At 39.8% G+C, this 21,021-nt stretch overlaps 1 protein-coding gene across 3 annotated transcripts; it reads left to right on the top strand.

Annotated features, from left to right (window-relative positions):
• The first annotated feature begins 693 nt into the window (after positions 1 to 693).
• On the top strand, positions 694 to 20,828 carry LOC122671998 (prosaposin). Of its 3 annotated transcripts, XM_043869502.1 has the most exons (7): positions 792 to 937; positions 1,061 to 1,129; positions 1,938 to 2,036; positions 2,717 to 2,913; positions 3,878 to 4,075; positions 19,874 to 19,933; positions 20,486 to 20,828. In XM_043869502.1, exons 3-7 carry the CDS (start codon positions 1,943 to 1,945, stop codon positions 20,642 to 20,644), a joined length of 708 nt encoding a protein of 235 aa, XP_043725437.1. In that variant the 5' UTR covers positions 792 to 937; positions 1,061 to 1,129; positions 1,938 to 1,942; the 3' UTR covers positions 20,645 to 20,828. The 3 variants fall into 3 exon arrangements, with proteins under 3 accessions (XP_043725438.1, XP_043725437.1, XP_043725439.1); XM_043869503.1 differs by lacking the exons at positions 792 to 937; positions 1,061 to 1,129 and adding an exon at positions 694 to 757; XM_043869504.1 differs by lacking the exons at positions 792 to 937; positions 1,061 to 1,129 and adding an exon at positions 970 to 988.
• The last annotated feature ends 193 nt before the right edge of the window (positions 20,829 to 21,021 follow it).

Here is a 21,021-nt window from a genome sequence, read left to right as displayed (position 1 = left end):
TGTTGTATCAGTGGAAATCGATACTGATTCTTAGTCGATCTCCTATCGGTTAATTGGTACAAATAAGGGTAGAAATATTTTTAAAAAAAATTCAAATTTTCAAAGGAAACAGTAGTAAACTTGTCCGATCCAGACCTACACGGACTGATACCGATACCAATTACTAAAACCATGGTCATGGCCGATATTGAAACAAATCAACCAATACGAATTACCCGATACTTAACCCATGCCTGCTTGATTGGGGATCCGGCTCCTCTCCAAGAAGCACAACACCCAGGGAATGCCCCAGGGGGCATCCAAGGGTTGGCCTGTGCCGCACATATCTCGATGCACGCCTAGGAATGTGTGTTACACAGCCCGACGGTTGGATGCTACCTGGACGTGTTGAGCTCTCTGGAGTGGAGTTGTCCGGACTCCAGAGGTGAAAAAACGCAGTAAAAAATTTGAAAAACCGAAAAGCTCCCCAGCAAATAGAGTTAGTTGTAGACGGGAAGTTGTGAGAGGGAGAGGGAAGTCGACAGCTAAGCTTCCTTGTTTTCCACGTAAGTAAATAAGAAATTAGATAAAGCTCCCGAGACTCCAACATGATTGGTGCCTTGTGGTGGGATTCTGCAATTATTTGTCCACGCTTCCTCAATTTAAGAGGTAGCCTTTAGCCCAACAAACCCCACAAGGAACGAAGAAAGAGCTCTCTCTCGTCTCTACCAAACAGTCTCCTTCTCTCCCACCCACCCATCAGATCCCTTCTTCACAGGTAATTTTAATTTCTTTCTTCTTCTACTTTTACTTCTGATTCTGTCTAATTCCGTTAAAGCTTTCGTTTTTAATTTTATTTTTTGTTAGTCTACCGAACAATCTAAAGTCTAAACCACCCAAAAAATCCTGGATTTTTCGTGCTTAACTTTCTTTCTGGAACCCAATAAGTTTCTCTGAAATTGAATTCCCCTTTTGGCCAGAAAGGAAAAAAGAATCTATTAGCACTTGGGTATGTGTTTTTAGTGTTACTTCTTTGCGTTCTTGTTGTCTTTGTTTTCATATGTTGTTTCAGTATAGTAAAATTGAATTAGTTTTCTCTCCATCTCCTCCCCTTTTGGCCAGAAAGGAAAAAGAATCTAGTAGCACTTGGGTATGTGTTTTTAGTGTTATTTTATTTGCGTTCTTGTTGTCTTTATTTTCATATGTTGTTTCAGTTTAGTGAAATGATTTGTTGTTAGTGTCATATCTGAATTAATGGCTTTTATTTTTCTTGGTGTGGATCTGAATTAGCATATCCGGGAGTTTGACTTTTTCTTCCTAATAACAATCTTCGAAAGTTGCTCTTTGGATCCCCCAATCTTACTATTTCTGGTTCCCTCCATGAGCTACCAGTTACTAAATTCTAATACCCTCTGTTCCAAGTTGCTTGTTTAGGTGGCATACATATATGTGTATGCACCAAGTATATCTGCATGATTCTGTATATATGTCTGAGTGTGTCTCGCCTGTTTTGTTTGGAATATAATAAACCATGTATCCACTTCTGTAAGAAATCTGGTAAAAATTATTCTGTTGCGATGAATGTCTTAGGTTCGTGGCCTTCAAAATCTATCATTGATTTGAGAATTAGAATTAGTCGTCTGAAAAACACTGTAGCCTTAGGATGTTGTCCTCGATTCTAGGATTTAAAATAATTCTTTAAGATCCCATGTTGTCAGACAGATTCTGACATAGATTTGAATTGAGATCAGTTATGGATATTATTGGTGCCCATGATTTTATCTTCAGTTTATTTATTTCTCACATGTAGGATTATATATCCGTTGCTAGCTTTTAGAATGGTCTGGTTTCTAGAACTGACAATATACAATTGAATGAACTTAAAAGATCCATGATGCTTAACTAGCTTAATCAAGATGAGATTGTATAAGTTGGATTTTAACCGATTTTCACTGCAGGCATTATGGGTGTGAGAGTAGGGCTTTTGCTTCTTGTTGTACTGGGCATCAGCTGGGCTTGGGTGGATGCTAGGACCATAATGATCTCTGATCTTTCAGGTAAGCCTTTAGACTTATTATTGTGTTTTTCATCTTTCATTCAAGCATGATATTCTTCTAGGAAATTTCCTGAAGATTTTAAACCACCCAATACATGCATTATTTAGTCTTCTTATTTGGTTATTCTTCTTTCATTCAATCAAGTATTCTTGTAGGAAACTTCCACAAGATTTTTACTACCTCATAATCACTATCTTTTCCTGTCCCAAGTATCTTTCTAGCTTCTACCCTGTTGCAGTATCTTGCACAAGGGGATGCATACTTTATTCTTTTTTCCCTTTCTGTTATGGTTACTCCTTTGTGAAACTTCCTGTGACTGTACTTGCCCAACACACAGCGATCTCATCCAACTTCATGTCCTCAACTGTGTCATCACATGCATATTATGTGCTAGCAGTTGTAAATGAGATTTTAATATTTTTGCATATGGTTAAATATGCTGGCAATGATCCTCCAAAACCTGACCAAAACTTGGAGAGTAGATGTTCAAACATGTTAGGTTTTTGGAGATTGAGATCTTATAATAGTTCTCTCATTCCAATTTAGTTTTTGGGATAATCCATATAGACCCTACATGTACACTCTACCATCTGGAGAAGTGAATGTGTCTACTAGAAGTGTATTGGCCTACTCCTCTGGAAAAAAGAGTTGAGTTGATGACCGTATGCTTCATGTTGTAGGTAAGCAGATAAGTTATGAGGTGCCCAAAAGCAAGATTCAAGCTGCCACAATTGCTGCAAAAGATGAAAGAGTGTGCACCTTGTGTGAACAGTTCACTGCCCAGGCAGTACAGTACCTTAGCGAAAACAAGACCCAGAAACAGGTCATCGAGGATCTTCATCTTGCCTGCCATAAGTTGCACTCCTTCAAGCAGCAGGTTGCTATCAAATCTCATGCAATCATGGTTTTGTTGAGACCTTATGGGTGCTGTATGAAATAGAATATTTTATATGTGCTGTTGCTTTATTTATTTAGTTGTGTATTGGAGCTTCTTCTGCATACCCTGATAAATTGTCGCTTTGGATTCTTGAATGTTTGCCAATCTGATTCAATCGGCTGATGTAAGTGGAGGGCATGACACCAGGGGGGATGGGGTGGGTTGCTGAAATCAGACAATTTTATTGGTAGGAATATAGGATATGGAGATCTTGAACCAAAAACCTTAGATTGTCCTAGTCATTCATAAATGATCTTCGCCTTTCTGTCGCCCTATCTTGAATATCATAATTACAAGTAGGATTCAAGATCATAGAACCTTTTCTCTAATGATTAGAATCATTCGAACATGCAGATTGATTTGTTATGATGAATATGGTACGCAATATTAAGTTAAACTTGCTTCAATATGTCTTACGTGGATGTCTTGATGGGTAAGTCAAGACAAGTTTCATTTTATGAATAAAAAATGGGAAAAAGGACGCTACCTGGTCGTGTGGCTCCTGCATCCAGACACAGGAGCGTGCGAAAGTACCGCCCTGCCCCCCCATGAAATAAAAAATCGCATCTAAGTTGATGCCCCTACATGTGCTCTCATTGGCCCCTGTGCTGGTGCAGGTGCTACATGACCAGACAGCAGTCTCTTGCTCATAAAAAATATAATCTGCCTCAATGTATTATTAGTAGAAGAAATAGTAGGCATCTATTTTTTGGTGTTAGTATTTATGAAAATACTGTTAACAGGGAAGGTCCCAGAGAAACTAGAATGTACGACTTTTGATATCTGTTGATGCTTCATGGAAATTCTGAAACCTAATTATGTCCTTCGCATTTTGTGACTGCATGGAACCATTTTGCCTTCTTATCTTCCGCTGCGTTATTTATTTATTTATTTTCCTGGTCAGTGCATCACGTTAGTGGACTACTATGCCCCACTTTTCTTCATGGAGCTTAGTACGATCCACCCGGAGGACTTCTGCGTGAAAATGGATCTTTGTGACCAGGAGTTAATTGCTTTTCCAGAACAGAAACAAGATGGCTGCACACTGTGTCATCATGCTGTTGAAGAAATTTTGGTCAAGTTGAAGGATCCAGACACACAGGTTTGTACTTGAATAAACTTATTCTGCGAATATTTCCCTAACAGTACTTCTGAATGTAATAGACGCTGGTCTCAATTTTCCTTATATCTTTTCTACATGCAACATCAGGCAGAATAGGGAACAAAACTCCAGCGGATTTTTCCTTTTGCACAAAAAGAACTCAATGGATGATAGTCTTCCACCGTAGATGTGTTTTACATTTTTAACCCTATTTAATACTTTATCTTCTTAGCAAAATTAGTGCCAGAAACCGGTACAATGATTCTGATCATAGTCAATATGCAAACAATGCCTGCAGAAACCAAACCTCGAGCCTTTTCTTCTCCATTTCTTTCTAGAGTTGGAATTAGCACTGCATAGCCAGTATGGGGGAAGGTATCTGGAGAGTGTTTGATGATTATGATTTTGAATTTTGACAAACCAATACAGATTTGTCAAGGTGTATTTGCCAAAATACCCTTTAGATGTTCTTTCACTTGATATAGAGTTGGATCACAAATTTCCTAACCCCAGGCAGGATCGTAAACACGATCAATAAATCTCAGATTCAAGTAACAAATCACAGAAACCAATCATAATCAGATCTTATATAGCAGAAAATAGGGTAAACTCTCAAAATTCCATGATCGACTTTAAGGTGCTTCAATGGCTCAGATCTTCCAATTGAGTAGCCTTCCTTCGGTGTAGAATTGATCCTCAAAAGTTGATATTCAAGTGCTGGATAGAATAGGAGATCAATCACCATGTTCAGCAGCAAATTTAATGCTTTGAATAATCTTCCGATCACCAACAGATTTCCGTACACAGATCGATTGAAAAAATTTGCTGAGGGATAATGTTTGAGGACAAATTCATGCGCACAATCCTAACGCGCAACCCGTGTGCACCTAATATTCATGCAAAGGGTAGGCTGAGGTCACTAGTGTGCTGTGGGGTACATTCGATACTCAAAAAAGGCACTAGTTTGATCATTCTAAGAGTTGGAGAAGCTCGAGTTAGCTTTCAAGAATGTAAAGGGCATCGAGGATCAAATTATTGATGCGGAAGGAATATGTTTCTTTCCTGAAGCGAGGCTTCCTTTGAATTTCAAATACAAGGGTGAGAAATTCACTGGAAAAGGAGATCCTAGAGCCCATCTCAGAGCATATATTGGGCAGATGAGGATAGACAAGCTTACCCCTGAGCAGGATGGGACAGGCCTTCCAGGTGAGTCTCAAGGATGCAGCTCTCCAATGGCTCATGAACCTTGACTCGTCTCAGACTCGTACCTGGAATGACATGATCAAAGCGTTCAACCACCAATACTCTTATAACACTGATGTTGAGCTGACTCGTCGGGATCTCGAGACAACAAAGCAAGAGCCCAATGAGACCTTCACACTTACTTGATAAGGTTCCGCGATAAAGCATCAGCGATGGCAAATCGCCCCAGCGAGCGAGAACAAGTGGCAATGGTCGGAGAGGATCGCAACCCCACCTCAAGAAGTATCTATTTCCACAGTAGTTGACTTCATTCAACTCATTGATAATTGTTGGGCAACAAATTGAGGATGAATTATCCCATGGGTCGCTTCCAGAGATGGATCGTTATGCCCCAAGTTCAAGTGAGGGCAAGAAGAACTTCCCAAAGAGGGCCCCCGAGGTGAACCTTGTGCTTCCTACTCCAGTCATGTCTCTATCATCAGCTCCACCTCCCACCACTTATGCACAGAGGGCGGCTCCACCAAAGAAGCCACCGAGAGAATTCACAGATCTTGGAATGCCATTAAGTCACGTCTTCACCAAACTACTCAATGCAGGTCTGATTGCGGCAGTAGAGCCTCGATTTGTCCCTCAGCCTCCACCACGTTGGTATAAACCTGAAAAGTATTGTGTGTATCACACACAACATGGGCACTCTACTGATGATTGTTTGATCCTTCGGCACAAGATACAAGACCTTTTGGAAGCTGGAACATTTGAATTGCATCCCAAACAGCAGCAGCCTAATGTGATGACCAATCCCCTCCCGACACATCCAAAGTGAGGGAAGCAGAATCGCCCGAAGGCGTTAAACTACGATCATTTAATTGATGAGAATAGTCTTGCTGGCTGACTTAAAATGATTCCAGGCTCCCAGCCCCGGCTAGAAGGGCACCTTTTGGCTACTGCACATTTCGAGATGGCAAATGGCACTATGACACTACTGCACGGAGACGGAGAATGCACACTGAAGATGTTACCGGGTCCGGATATAAGTCCCTTAGGTCTTTAGATTCTCCTTTTGTCGAGTCTCCTTCTGTAAATGCCTCTTGATGTGCTTATTCCATTAGTTATGAATAAATTATCTCTTTTCTACATAAACATTCTTCTCTACTCTTTGCTTTCCCTCAATGTTGAAGATGATCTTCGTGATGATAAAAATGAAAAGAAAAAAATGGTGTCGAAGTCTTGACAATAAAAGTTCTTGAGCTTTCCAAACATCTGATCCCCTTCAAATGAGCACGGAGCGTAAAAGGAGATTTCACTTCATTGAACCTGTTAAGGGAGACCATCCTTGACCGCTAGCTATGCCAAATAAATCCTAAAACATTGGAATCCACTAGTTACCACTTTGGGCCTCAGCCTGCTCATTTGGAACCTATTTTAGCTTACCCTCTAACCCATCACCAAAGTACTCTTGATATACTTAGTCCTAACCGCTCCCAGGGTCTAATTGGAAACATTTTCATATCAAAGTTTGATGTTGCCGGGAGCAATAAAGGGAAAAGGAGAGTCCCCGAGATTTAGATTGTGAAAAGAAAAAGCTTATTCCAGAGAAGATTCAAGAACCCAAGCTAGTGACAAAGAAAAAAAGGAGTTAAAGAAAAAAAACTGTGATGACAATCCAAAAAAAAAAGGAACAAAAAAAAAATCAAAAAAAAAAAAAGCAAGAAAAAAAAAAATCAAAAAGTCAAGGGAATGCATTAGTCTGAGCAAGGTTGAGAAAAATCTTACGAGTAACCGGGGGCAAAATTGTCATATTTCTCGGTCCAGTTTTTGAGGAACAAAATTATAAAACCTCTTAGTCAAACCTTTGAGGGTGGAATTGCCAAGCTTTCAATTAACCTTTTGAGGCAAAAATTACTGAATTTTGGTTGGATCCTGGGGGCATATTTGAGCATTTGCCATCTCTTAGAACCCATGTCCTAAACCCCCTTATAACCTAATAAGTCCTCCTAGGCTAAACGCGGTGAGATCTTCGTCGATGGCTCTTAGCTCACCCAGCTATGATGGAACATAATTATCAAGGCTTTGACACCACAAAGGCACGAACTATGTTTGACCTGATTCCTGACTTGGGATACGTAGGCAGCTTTCTAGCTCGGTCACACCACCCATCACATCTTTTCATCAAACTTCATTTTCTTACCATCATCAAGATAGAACTACGGTTCGACCTGATTCCTCAAAGGAAGGATATGTAGGCGGCCCAAAAAAAAATAACAAAATAAGAAAAAATCATAAAAAAAAAGTCATCACTCATATCATCTCTATCATTCTGCTTTCTTCCATTCCCAAAGTTTGAATCTCTTCCGATCTTAATCTGTCAGATTTCCAAACCCTTTTCTCACCTTAATGTTCATCCACTGTGCACTTCCTGATCTCACTAATAAAGTCATCATTCCCCAATCATTCTTCATGAAATCTGCCAACCTGGCCATCAACTTCATCATCACCTCTGGCTAAGATAAGTCTTTTATCTCAATCGGAACATCCCACCTTGTAATCTTCTATTGTTATCCGGATCCAGTGGCATGATTACACTATTGAAGACTCCGTTAGTTATTTCTAGTCTGACATGATACACTGCAGAGTCCAAGTAAAAAAAAAAAAAAAAAAGGAAGAAGAGAAAAGAAAAAGAGATTCTCTGTCTCTCTTGGATTAAAAGGTAGTCCACTGATACAAATTCAACCGGCAAGCTATCATTGGATGATTCTATAATAGCTGAGTCAGAGGTCAAGCCAAGTCTAGGGACAAGAGAAGATTTGACTTCAAGAGTCACAAGCATAGACACAAAGTAACATGCATCAATGAACATGTCATGTCAACACAGAAGACCAGGGGGCATCAAGAAAGGGTGGTCTATGATTTGGGAAGGTGTTGGGAAGGTGTTCATACAGATGATGAAACACATCTATCAATCCATTAGAAAAAAAAAAACATCAATCTCAGCCATCCGAAGATCACCACCAACTCACTATACAATCAAACCATCCAAAAACCATTGCCACAATCCATCATCACTGTCACCACTATCTTCATCTGAACTTGGACTCTTTCCTTTGCATGAACATAGCGTTAGGATTGTGCGCATGAATAAATGTTGCGAATTGCATGCTTTTGTTTTGCAGGGAATAAATCACCAAAGTTTGCAAGCTCCTTCAATTAATAGCATTGAGACCATACAAGTCAGACTCATAAATTCGAATTTGCCGATAGAGTGCATTTTCATTTAACATCGAATTTGCCGATAGAGTGCATTTTCACCCAACATTGAATTTGCCGATTGAGTGCATTTTCACCCAACATCGAATTTGCCGATAGTGTGCATTTTCACCTAACATTCGAATTTGCCAATTGAGTGCATTTTCACCCAACATCGAATTTGCCGATAGAGTGCATTTTCATTCAACATCGAATTTGCCAATTGAGTGCATTTTCACAACATCGAATTTGCCAATTGAGTGCATTTTCAACCTTCGTGTTGTCTTCTAGTCTAATCTGCCAAGGAGTGCCGATACTAGCTGCACACATTTTCCCAAATAAGTGTATTTCTCCCCAGTGGAGTCGCCATTGTAGGCGCAACGGATGAAGATCGATCCGCGACCTCTTTCTGGCGTGGTGCACCCGAGTGTGGGAGCGGTGCGGGGATTGTTGTTGATGGTGTAGGGAGTCGCCACCTAGATCAGGGTCTAGGACCCACAAATGGTGCCTGTTCTTCAGAGAAGGGTGCTAATTAACTCCAATGACTCAATGGATGGTCTGCTCCAAATCTCTGGGTAGGTGTCAAGTTACGGGCTGGGAAGGTGTTAGGCACCCAGCAACCGCCCGGCTGACGGCCGGTCTTCCTAGACCAAACTCTATTGTATACTATTGTGTTATGCGTATTATGCACCTAATTAAACTATTTTATTTTTTGTGTTTTGATTATCTTTGTTGAAATTTATGGACCTAATTAGGCTAATTAAAATTAATGTTTTAATCCTAATTACTACTCCTAAATTAGGTGATTATGTAGAGCCAAAATGGCCAAAATTATGAAAATACCCCTAGAGGACCAAAATATGTACAAAGGCAAGAAATCACATTTAAATGCTGAAATGATTAAAACATGATTAATGGCATGCATGTGAATCATTAAAATATATACAATACTACAAAGTGGTAAAATTACCAAAATGCCCCTATTAAGGCAAAAATACAAATATGCATGAAAATACAAACTTATACTTAAAACATGCTTATGAAAGTTAAAACATGCACATAAAGTGATAGAAACCTTTCCAGGGCCCTAAATATGATTTGGTCGCAAAATGACCAAAATACCCCTGAGGGCAGAAGTGACTTTTTATGCATGGTTATGAATCATGGTGGGCATGTATGCATATGAAAACATTCTAAAACAACTTAAAACAGAATTTAATGCTTAGAAATGTATTTTTTCTGATTTTCTTGGATTTTTACAACAAATAGAAAAATGACATCTACATCCCTAACATGGTAAGGAACACCTATGAAAATGATCAAACATTCATGTCAGTGATTAATGATCCCATAAAATCAATCCTGATGAAATATGTATCCCATAATTTTTTTGTGAATTTTTATGCATTTATACTATTTTTAATATTTTCTGAAATGCTAAAAAGAAGGGAAAACAAAGAAAAATACAAAATCCCCATCACAGATCCGAATTGGATCAAACCAGAGCCCACACCCACTAATCAAAACATGATATTTAACATGGTCATAATGATTTTGTCCAAATCTCCACCCACAGGTTCAGATTTTACATAATCCGAAATCCTTCACAGGGGCAAAAATGTCACAAAAACCACTTGAGAAAATTAATGGACATCAAGCACAGTGGGGAACATCTTCCCTAAAATTTTCAGAAATTTACCACTTGTGTTATTTTTGAAGATTTTTTAACTGAAAACAGCCTCTTTTAACTAAAGAAAATCAAAAGAAATACATAAAAACTAAATAAAGATATATAAAATCTACCCTTGAAGCGTGGAAGTGTCTGGGCTCAGTCTACATATCCTTGGATGGCCGGAATTATCGCCGGGAGGCACCGAAAGCCACTCCAAGTGTGTTTGCCCCGAATGGCAAGAGTGGTGAATAAGGGGTATTTGAGAAATTTTATATGTCTATGGAAGCATGATATGGAGATGTCTCTGGAATGGATGGACAGAGGAGAGAACGAACTTCACAATGATAATTTTTTCATGAATTTTCTCGGTCCCTAAACCCTCCAAATGGCCTGTTATTTATAGGGGAAAAACTGTTCGAGGAAAGGTCTCAAAGACCCCTGGGGCCTTAATGGCTAGGATAAGGAGTGATGGGCTGGTTTGCGTGTGGCCAGGCCTGCTGCGTAGCCCAGGCTTGCGTGTGCCTAGGCTTGTTGTGCAGCTTGGGCATGGGTGATCCAGCTTGGGCTTGCGTGTGCTTAGGCCTGCCCAGCAGGCCTAAGCCACACACAAGCCAGCCCATCACTCCTTATCCTAGCCATTAATGCACCAGGGGTCTTTGAGACCTTTGCTCGAACACTTTTTTCCTATAAATAGGAGGTGTTTTAGAGAGGTTAGGGACAAAGGAAAATTAGTGAAAAATTACCTTCACGTAGTCCTTGATCCCCTCTTTCCATCCATGGTTTTCTTATCTATAGGTTATGCTCCATTACTGATATAAAATTCCGTAAATACCCCTTCTTCACCACTCTTGTCATTCGGAGCAACCACACTTGGAGCGGCTTTTAGAGGTTTCCGGCGATATTGACGGTCAAAAAAAGGTTACTCAAGCTGAGCCCAGACACTTCCACGCTTCAAGGGTATTTTTTACTTATTTCTAAGTATTTGTTTTGATTTTCTTTACAACAAAGGTTGTTTTTCAGTTATAAAAATGTTAAAAATAATTCAAGAGTGAAAAAAAATATGAAATTTTCAGGGATGATGCTTGTCACTATGTTTGACATTCAATAATTTTCTCAAGCTCCAAATCATTTTTTTGGTGACATTTTTGCCCCTGTAAAGGATTTCGGATTATGTAAAACTGAACATGTGGGTGGGTATTTGGATAAAAGTGTTATGACCATGTTAAAGATCATGTTTTGATTAGTGGGAATGGGCTCTGGTTTGATCCAATTCGGATCGGTGATGGGGATTTTGTATTTTTCTTTGTTTTCCCTTCTTTTTTAGCATTTCAGAAAATATTAAAAATAATATAAATGCATAAAAATTCACAAAAAATTTATGGAATGCATATTTCATCATGCTTGATTTTATGGAATCATTATCCACTAACATGCATGTTTGATAGTTTTTATACATTTCCCATCTCATTTAGGGGTATAAATGTCATTTTTCTAATTATAATGAAAAATTCTGGAAAAATAGGAAAAAATGTTTTTATGCATGACATGCTGTTTTAGAATGGTTTAGGATGTTTTCATATGCATACGTGACCATCATGCTTGATTAGATATGCATACAAAGTCATTTGCGCCCTCTAGGGGCATTTTGGTAATTTACCAAATGTGGGCCTAGGCTATCATTCTGGAAATATCATTTGGTGTGTTCAGTCATTTTAGGATGTTTAACATCACTTTCGATGCCTACAATGATTCTAAGTGTCTTTTGACACTTTTGCCATTTTGCCCTTAGGGGCATTTTGGTCATTTTGTGACTAAACCTTGCTTAGGACCCCGGAAAGGCTCCTGTTACTTTTGTCGCATGTTTTAACATTTAATAAACATGTTTTAAGCATAAGTCAGCATTTTCATGAATTACCATGCATTTTCTACATGTTTGCCATAACAGGGGCATTTTGGTAATTTTTACCACCCCACATCTCCTTGCCATTTCATGTGCTCTTGATGATCCAAATGCATGATGTTAATGTTATTTAATCATGTTTTGCTTATTTACAGCATTTAAATATGATTTCATGCCTTTGTACATATTTTGGCCCTTTAGTGGCATTTTCGTAATTTTGGCTATTTTGGCCTATAAGCTGTTTTGCTTATCAATATAATTGTCCTTCTCCATGATATAATTAGACCATAGAGTTAGGCTTTCTAATTTAGGTAAAATCCATTAATTAGCTTAACTAGGATGCGTAATGTACATAACCATCTAGCCTAGTGATAGTAATCAGGATTGAAACATTAATCTTAATTAGCCTAACTAGGTTCATAAATTCAATTAGGATAATCAAAAATCTTCAAAAAAAAAAAAATAGTTTAATTAGGTGCATAATATGTATAACACAACAGTACACAACAGAGTTTGGTCTAGGAAGACCAGCCGTCAGCGGGGCGGTTGTTGGGTGCCTAACACCTTCCCAGCCCGTAACTTGACACTTACCCAGAGATCTAGGGTAGACCATCCATTGAGCCATTGGATAAATTAGCGCCCCTTCTGCGAAGGAGGGGCACCATTCATGGGTCCTAGACCCTAAATCTAGGTGGCGACTCCCATTTTCCCATTTTCTTTCTTTCCCCTGGGTGCAACGGATGAAGATCTCTGGGGTAATGGGCCTTGTGCCATCAAAATCGAATCAACCCAGTCTGACCCGGCCCAGCTGAACTGTCGGCAGGGGACAAACCCCCACCATTTAGGCTGAGCCACACAAGGCCCATCACCCATGCCCACCTGCCCAGCAGGCCTAGGCACACGCAAGCCCAGGCTGCACAGCAAGCCTAGGCACACGCCAGCCCGAGCTGCGCAGTAGGCCTGGCCACACGCAAGCTAGCCCATCACTCCTTATCCTAGCCATTAAGGCCCCAGGGGTCTTTGAGACCTTTTCTCGAACAGTTTTTCCCCTATAAATAACAGGCCATTTGGAGGGTTTAGGGACCGAGAAAATTCATGAAAAAATTATCATTGTGAAGTTCGTTCTCCCCTCTGTCCATCCATTCCAGAGACATCTCCATATCCTGCTTCCATAGACATATAAAATTCCTCAAATACCCCTTGTTCATCACTCTTGCCATTCAGGGCAAACACACTTGGAGTGGCTTTCGGTGCCTCCCGGCGATAGTTCCGGCCATCCAAGGATATGTAGACTGAGCCCAGACACTTCCACGCTTCAAGGGTAGGTTTTATATATCTTTATTTAGTTTTTATGTATTTCTTTTGATTTTCTTTAGTTAAAAGAGGCTGTTTTTAGTTAAAAAATCTTCAAAAATAACACAAGAGTGGTAAATTTCTGAAAATTTTAGGGAAGATGTTCCCCACTGTACTTGATGTCCATTAATTTTCTCAAGTGGTTTTTGTGACATTTTTGCCCCTGTGAAGGATTTCGGATTATGTAAAATCTGAACCTGTGGGTGGGGATTTGGACAAAATCATTATGACTATGTTAAATATCATGTTTTGATTAGTGGGTGTGGGCTCTGGTTTGATCCAATTCGGATCTGTGATGGGGATTTTGTATTTTTCTTTGTTTTCCCTTCTTTTTAGCATTTCAGAAAATATTAAAAATAGTATAAATGCATAAAAATTCACAAAAAAATTATGGGATACATATTTCATCAGGATTGATTTTATGGGATCATTAATCACTGACATGAATGTTTGATCATTTTCATAGGTGTTCCTTACCATGTTAGGGATGTAGATGTCATTTTTCTATTTGTTGTAAAAATCCAAGAAAATCAGAAAAAATACATTTCTAAGCATTAAATTCTGTTTTAAGTTGTTTTAGAATGTTTTCATATGCATACATGCCCACCGTGAATCATAACCATGCATAAAAAGTCACTTCTGCCCTCAGGGGTATTTTGGTCATTTTGCGACCAAACCATATTTAGGGCCCTGGAAAGGTTTCTATCACTGTATGTGCATGTTTTAAGTATAAGTTTGTATTTTCATGCATATTTGTATTTTTGCCTTAATAGGGGCATTTTGGTAATTTTACCACTTTGTAGTATTGTATATATTTTAATGATTCACATGCATGCCATTAATCATGTTTTAATCATTTCAGCATTTAAATGTGATTTCTTGCCTTTGTACATATTTTGGTCCTTTAGGGGTATTTTCATAATTTTGGCCATTTTGGCTCTACATAATCACCTAACTTAGGGGTAGTAATTAGGATTAAAACATTAATTTTAATTAGCCTAATTAGGTCCATAAATTTCAACAAAGATAATCAAAACACAAAAAATAAAATAGTTTAATTAGGTGCATAATACGCATAACACAATAGTATACAATAGAGTTTGGTCTAGGAAGACCGGCCGTCGGCCGGGCGGTTGCTGGGTGCCTAACACCTTCCCAGCCCGTAACTTGACACCTACCCAGAGATCTGGAGCAGACCATCCATTGAGTCATTGGAGTTAATTAGCGCCCTTCTCTGAAGAACGGGCACCATTTGTGGGTCCTAAACCCTGATCTAGGTGGCGACTCCCTACACCATCAACAACAATCCCTGCACCGCTCCCACACTCGGGTGCACCACGCCAGAAAGAGGTCGCGGATCGATCTTCATCCGTTGCGCCTACAGTGGCGACTCCGTTGGGGATCGTTAAACTTTTGATTGACCATACTCTTTGTTTTATACTTGTTATGTTATACATATTTGTCTGTATATATCATCATTGTATTGATTACATCATGCATCATGTTCGGAGTGAAATCAAACGACGAGGGTACTCCCTGTTGTGTCTCTACCCCCAGGGAGTTGAGACACATCATACTAAGTACTCTAAGATCGGATGATACCCGCTTCCTACATAAAAGTGTTCAAAGTGAAATTAGGCAACGACAATGTTCCTTACGGATATTCTGAGTTCAACTGATAGCCACTTTCTGCACTACACCCATGCACACACTCACCGCATGGAATCACTTTAACCACGTGGTTTAGTCATTGGAACCCCTGTGTAGTCATGGCTAATCCACAGCTAAGTCACACCCCTTGATACTGTACTTTACGGGTTTAGAATCTTCGGCGAGGGTGGTCACTAGTGTGCTGTGGGGTACATTCGATACTCAAAAAAGGCACTAGTTTGATCATTCTGAGATCGACTGATCTACTCCCCTGGTATATCAAAGGAACCACGTACCCATGACTCGCTTATACGAGCGATAGGTATATCGGATCTGTCCAGGGTGACTGTTACATCTATCGACCTACCCTTTGCATGCATCATGTAGTGGATATAGATCTGAATCATTAGGAATGCCACAAATGTAAAATTGTTTGAGACTTGGATTAGAACTCCCCATTAACTAGTTCTACCCGTTTCAGTCTTCGTCCACCAACGGATAAACATGGTCCATCTTTAACGTTAAGATTTGAGTGTTGGTAACTACATCAGCGTTGACTTATGTATCCACACCACGTGGTCAGCACCGTAGGGTGATGCCTACACAATCGATCCGGTGTGATGTACATTTCAACCTAGTAAAGGTACCATGTCTTTGTCTTGATGTTAGGGACAGACCAAGTTCATCCATTACATGGTTCTTGATCATTGTTTCAACGTAGAATTGGAAATAGGGTTTGTTCTTACCTAAGCCACCCTTGTATGGTTCGGTCATTTTGTTTTGCGCATGATTCTTGCCTTGTGTTCTATTAGGGGAGTGAGTCCATCCCTTAACATCCCTTATAATCTATCATTGAGTCATCTCACCTCAAGACAAACTTGATCAGGGTGTGTTTCTCAGTTGTAAGGCACCATTTCCCGACAACATAATCAATCTCTATGGGCCCAGAGGGACGGCCGTCTTGTCAGAATATCATTACCACCAGTTAGTCAAAGTATTTCATTCACCATGAGATCAACCGGAAATCCCCTTGTCAGAGAAGAGTCTTTGTAGGAGCAGATGAACAAATTGCAAGAGGCGTGGCCAATTTGTCAGCAATGTTTCGATCACGACATTTCGAGGCTAGTAGACAACCGGAGTATGACAGAGTGTTCCTCATACCCCACGGAGCATCCGACACATGATGTTGGATGAAGAGGAAGATGTGGTGTTCAAGCAACACCAAAATCCTGAAGAACCCCCTGAGACAGAGAGGGAGAAGCTTATGCGTGAGAAGTTGGAGAAGCTCGAGTTAGCTTTCAAGAATGTAAAGGGCATCGAGGATCAAATTATTGATGCGGAAGGAATATGTTTCTTTCCTAAAGCGAGGCTTCCTTTGAATTTCAAATACAAGGGTGAGAAATTCACTGGAAAAGGAGATCCTAGAGCCCATCTCAGAGCATATATTGGGCAGATGAGGATAGACAAGCTTACCCCTGAACAGATGGGATAGGCCTTCCAGCTGAGTCTCAAGGATGCAGCTCTCCAATGGCTCATGAACCTTGACCCGTCTGAGACTCGTACCTGGAATGGCATGATCAAAGCGTTCAACCACCAGTACTCTTATAACACTGATGTTGAGCTGACTCGTTGGGATCTCGAGACAACAAAGCAAGAGCCCAATGAGACCTGCACAGCTTACTTGATAAGGTTCCGCGATAAAGCATCACTGATGGCAAATCGCCCCACTGAGCGAGAACAAGTTGCAATGGTCGTCAGAGGATCGCAACCCCACCTCAAGAAGTATCTGTTTCCACAGCCGTTGACTTCATTCAACTCATTGATAATTGCTGGGCAACAAATTGAGGATGAATTATCCCATGGGTCGCTTCCAGAGATGGATCGTTATGCCCCTAGTTCAAGTGGGGGCAAGAAGAACTTTCCAAATAGGGCCCCCGAGGCGAACCTTGTGTTTCCTACTCCAGTCATGTCTCTATCATCAGCTCCACCTCCCACCACTTATGCACAGAGGGCGGCTCCACCAAAGAAGCCACCGAGAGAATTCACAGATCTTGGAATGCCATTAAGTCACGTCTTCACCAAACTACTCAATGCAGGTCTGATTGCGGCAGTAGAGCCTCGATTTGTCCCTCAGCCTCCACCACGTTGGTATAAACCTGAAAAGTATTGTGTGTACCACACACAACATGGGCACTCTACTGATGATTGTTTGATCCTTCGGCACAAGATACAAGACCTTTTGGAAGCTGGAACATTTGAATTGCATCCCAAACAGCAGCAGCCTAATGTGATGACCAATCCCCTCCCTCAAATTTTGGCACAAGGAGAGCAAAAACGAAAGCTTCCCACAAAACCAGAAAATAGAGAAGATAGAGAAGGATAGAATAAATCGAATTGAGCCTCACTCTCTCCTTTGGGTCTCTCACCCTCTCAACTGTATCTCGCAGCCATAATGGTTTTAATCGAACTCATTCTTTTTTTCTCAAACTCGACTTGGCTTGTTTCAGCCTTCCTCTTATTTATAAACCAATTGATTACAGCCTAAGCAATTTCTAGAAACAGATAAACTCCAAATATTAATTGGAAACTAATTCCTAAATTGTCTCTAACTCTAATTACATCAAGTAACTGAAATTAAACCTAAATAGAAACAAATATCTATCCTAACAAGCCCTCCACGCAATAGCTTAAAAATTCTCTAAAATCTAAGACTAATAAAGCTGTCAATTCTTGTTCATATCCTCCTCCACGTATTGATCATGGGGCCCACTTGAAATCTGGAAAAAAAAATATTCCTAAAAATCATCTCCACTCAAGGCTGCAACTCTCATGAATTATGTCCACGTAAACAGCAGCCTGGCCTCCTAACATATCTCCACACGAGATGGCTATAGGACCCACCTAATTGGAAGAAAATCTCCCAAGTATGTTGGTTGGATGTGGGGGGGGGGGGGGGGGGGGGAATGAACCTGGATAGGTTCTTGCTGATTTCTCTCAAACACCCATCGGTCTTCATCATCACTTCTCATGATGGGACTTGCAGTAATAAGCTCTACATGTTGGCTGCAGATGATCAGCTCTCCTTTCTGTGTGGTACTGTAATTGCTTTCAAAAGGACATCTTACCCTGGAAGAGAACCAGATAGAATTTCCTGCTGGGAAGTAACAACTGAGGCTAATACGTATTTTCAACATTGATAATATTGGTATTGGTGCAGAGTACGGTGTGGCTGAGAGGGGATTGGGAGACAACTAGGTGTCGGGATTATGTTATAGGGCGTGGAAGGGGATATGTTATAAGTTATTATGGTTTAAGAAAGGAATTAGATATATTGTTGGAGATTGAAGGTGGGTTAAATTTTGGTCTCTCGATAAACAGCTTTGGATCTGTTTGCGAGCTTCGAACAAAAAAATAGTTGCGGGACTGTTGCCAGATCAGATGGAGCTCAAGGGGTTGAAGGGTTTTGGTGTCAATCTTCTGGAGGAATCTGAAGTCTTGGGAATTGGATCAGCTATCTTAGATGCTGCAGGTTTTGGAAAATACACATATAGGTAGGGCCTGCAAGATGTAAAGCATATGGATCTCTCAGCAAAGTGGCAAGCTTTCAGTAGCTTATTCAAAATGTGACATTGGTGGTTCCTCCATTATGATTACCTGGTACCAGTGGATGCCTCTTAGGGTTACATTTTTATGTGGACTGCTTTTCTTGGCCAAGGTATTGATGATGGTGGATCATCTTATCAACTAAGGATGGAGATTTAGGAATGAATGCAGGTTCTGTTCAGATGTGGGGAAGTATGTGAATCATTTATTTTTTAGATGAAGATTTTCAGTCTGTTGGACTCTTCCACACTGTTGATGTTCTACGTCACAATTATTCATTTGCTTGGAACCAGTAACTGGAGTATCCAATTGACTGGATCATTCAAGCTCAATTGCTGGACCATGCCCCCCCCCCCTTTTTTTTTTTTTTTTTTTGGGGGGGGGGGGGGAGCTGGACCAATGTTATTTTACATATAAACTGTTGAATCAGGGACCACTTACACAAAATGCAAGAACCATTACCACTAGTGTATAGTTCAATTAAACTGCACAGATCACGCCAACTGCTGAGCCACTATAGGGACCGCTCTGATCTGTTTTATGAAACTTTGGCCATATCTATATTTCTCTGCGGGACTAGTTAATTATCTAATCTGCAGAGATTTTGTTTAACATTATGTTTCTTTTTAATTTGTGGTTTACTATATTGGTTGAATTCTTTCTTTATGAATAACAAAGCAGAATTGAAAAAAATTAATAATAATAACCTACTTGCTTTTTAACTAGGAGGACTTGGGTTTAATCTACATTCCAAACAAAGTTATGATTTGCATTTGGTCTGATGGTTAAGGCTGAGGCATGCAGTATAGAGCATAGAGGACTTCGTGTTCAAGTCCTTAAAAAAAATATTTAAGTTATGAAAATGATTCATTGGGAAACATGGTAATGTCTTTGCAAATTACATCCTACCTTGTCATTAAGGTTTCACTATGTAATATGGAGGTTTTAAGGATTGTGGTTGGCCTAGCAATTAAGTTACTCTGTTACTGTTTTGTAATAAAGAGGCTTCAGTTTGAGTCCCGCTCCTTAAAAATTAAGTTTAAGTGGATTACATTGTACTTGTCAAAAAACAAAAAAGACAACTTCTAATAGAAAATTCAATGAACATTTCAATTTTGATTATATGTGCCTGGTGCTAATTGACACCTTCATTTATCTTTGGTAATTATTGCAGTTAGATATAATCGAGATTTTTCTAAAGGGATGTGATGCAGTGGAGAACTATGTGAAGGAGGTGAGGACTCTATCTCTGCAATCTTTACAGGTCATTGACTTGGTGTTATTGAACCATCTTGAGTTTCCTAAATTTGTACAGAGGACTTCAAAATGCTTTCTTATTTCCTTGAAAATCTGGGTTCTCAATTAACCGGATGTGCACTGAATTTTCATTTTCAAAGACAGTATGAATTTCCATTATGTAATCCATTCTAAAAGCCCTATAAACCTTCACCTTTGTGGGCCATCTTCTTGATATACTCCAGTACTAACATGAGACCTCAATTAGGATCTCCATCCGTCCTTCGGGTCAAATGAATTTTTTTTATGCTTGACAACAATGAGTGTTAACGTTGTATGACTTTCCACAAGTATGCAATCGATCAGATTTTACAGAATATCCAATGTGTCAACGGCAAATTTTAGGCAACTGGAGTCCGGAACATGAGATGACATTGCGATGACAAATGTGCAGAATATTATGATGTTACTGCAATAAAATTTTGTAACTTGGAATTTGTTTCCCTTGCTTATATTTCTTTCTGTTTGCCATTTCAATTTTTTCTGGCAGTGCAAAAAGCTGGTTTTTGAGTATGGGCCCCTGTTGATGGACAATGCGGAGCAGTTCCTTGAAATGACAGACGTCTGTGCTGTTCTCCATGCATGTAAAACTTCAGTTACGGGGGTTGGAGAAGCATCTCCCATGTTGAGCATGGTGTCTGAATCTTAAAGCTGGAAGCAGAGATAGGTCAGAACAACAGAGGGAATATGTCTTATTAAGAAGAGGAAGCCATGGCATTTGCTGATCGCAGAGTCCATGCTTTCCTCTCTCATAAATGTTCAACAAGTAAACTAAGATATGTCTGTATGTTGTTGTATAGTGTACATTTTTCAAAGGGTAAGACTTATTTGAATTTTTTTTGGGGGGGGGACAGGATATTTGAAAGTGTTGTTTGTATGTATAACTTGGTAGTTTGTTTGATCTTTAAATGTTTGTAAAATCTGATTATCTGGAGATTTCCTTTTTATTGGATGGTGGCATATGGATATATTTTCCTTATATGGTACTTCTGGTTGTCTTAGCCTCTTTTTCTCTACTTACATGCC

This window comes from Telopea speciosissima, chromosome 8 (assembly GCF_018873765.1).
Source record: "Telopea speciosissima isolate NSW1024214 ecotype Mountain lineage chromosome 8, Tspe_v1, whole genome shotgun sequence".
Lineage (NCBI taxonomy): Eukaryota > Viridiplantae > Streptophyta > Magnoliopsida > Proteales > Proteaceae > Telopea > Telopea speciosissima.
This window is presented reverse-complemented; position numbering and strand designations above follow the sequence as displayed.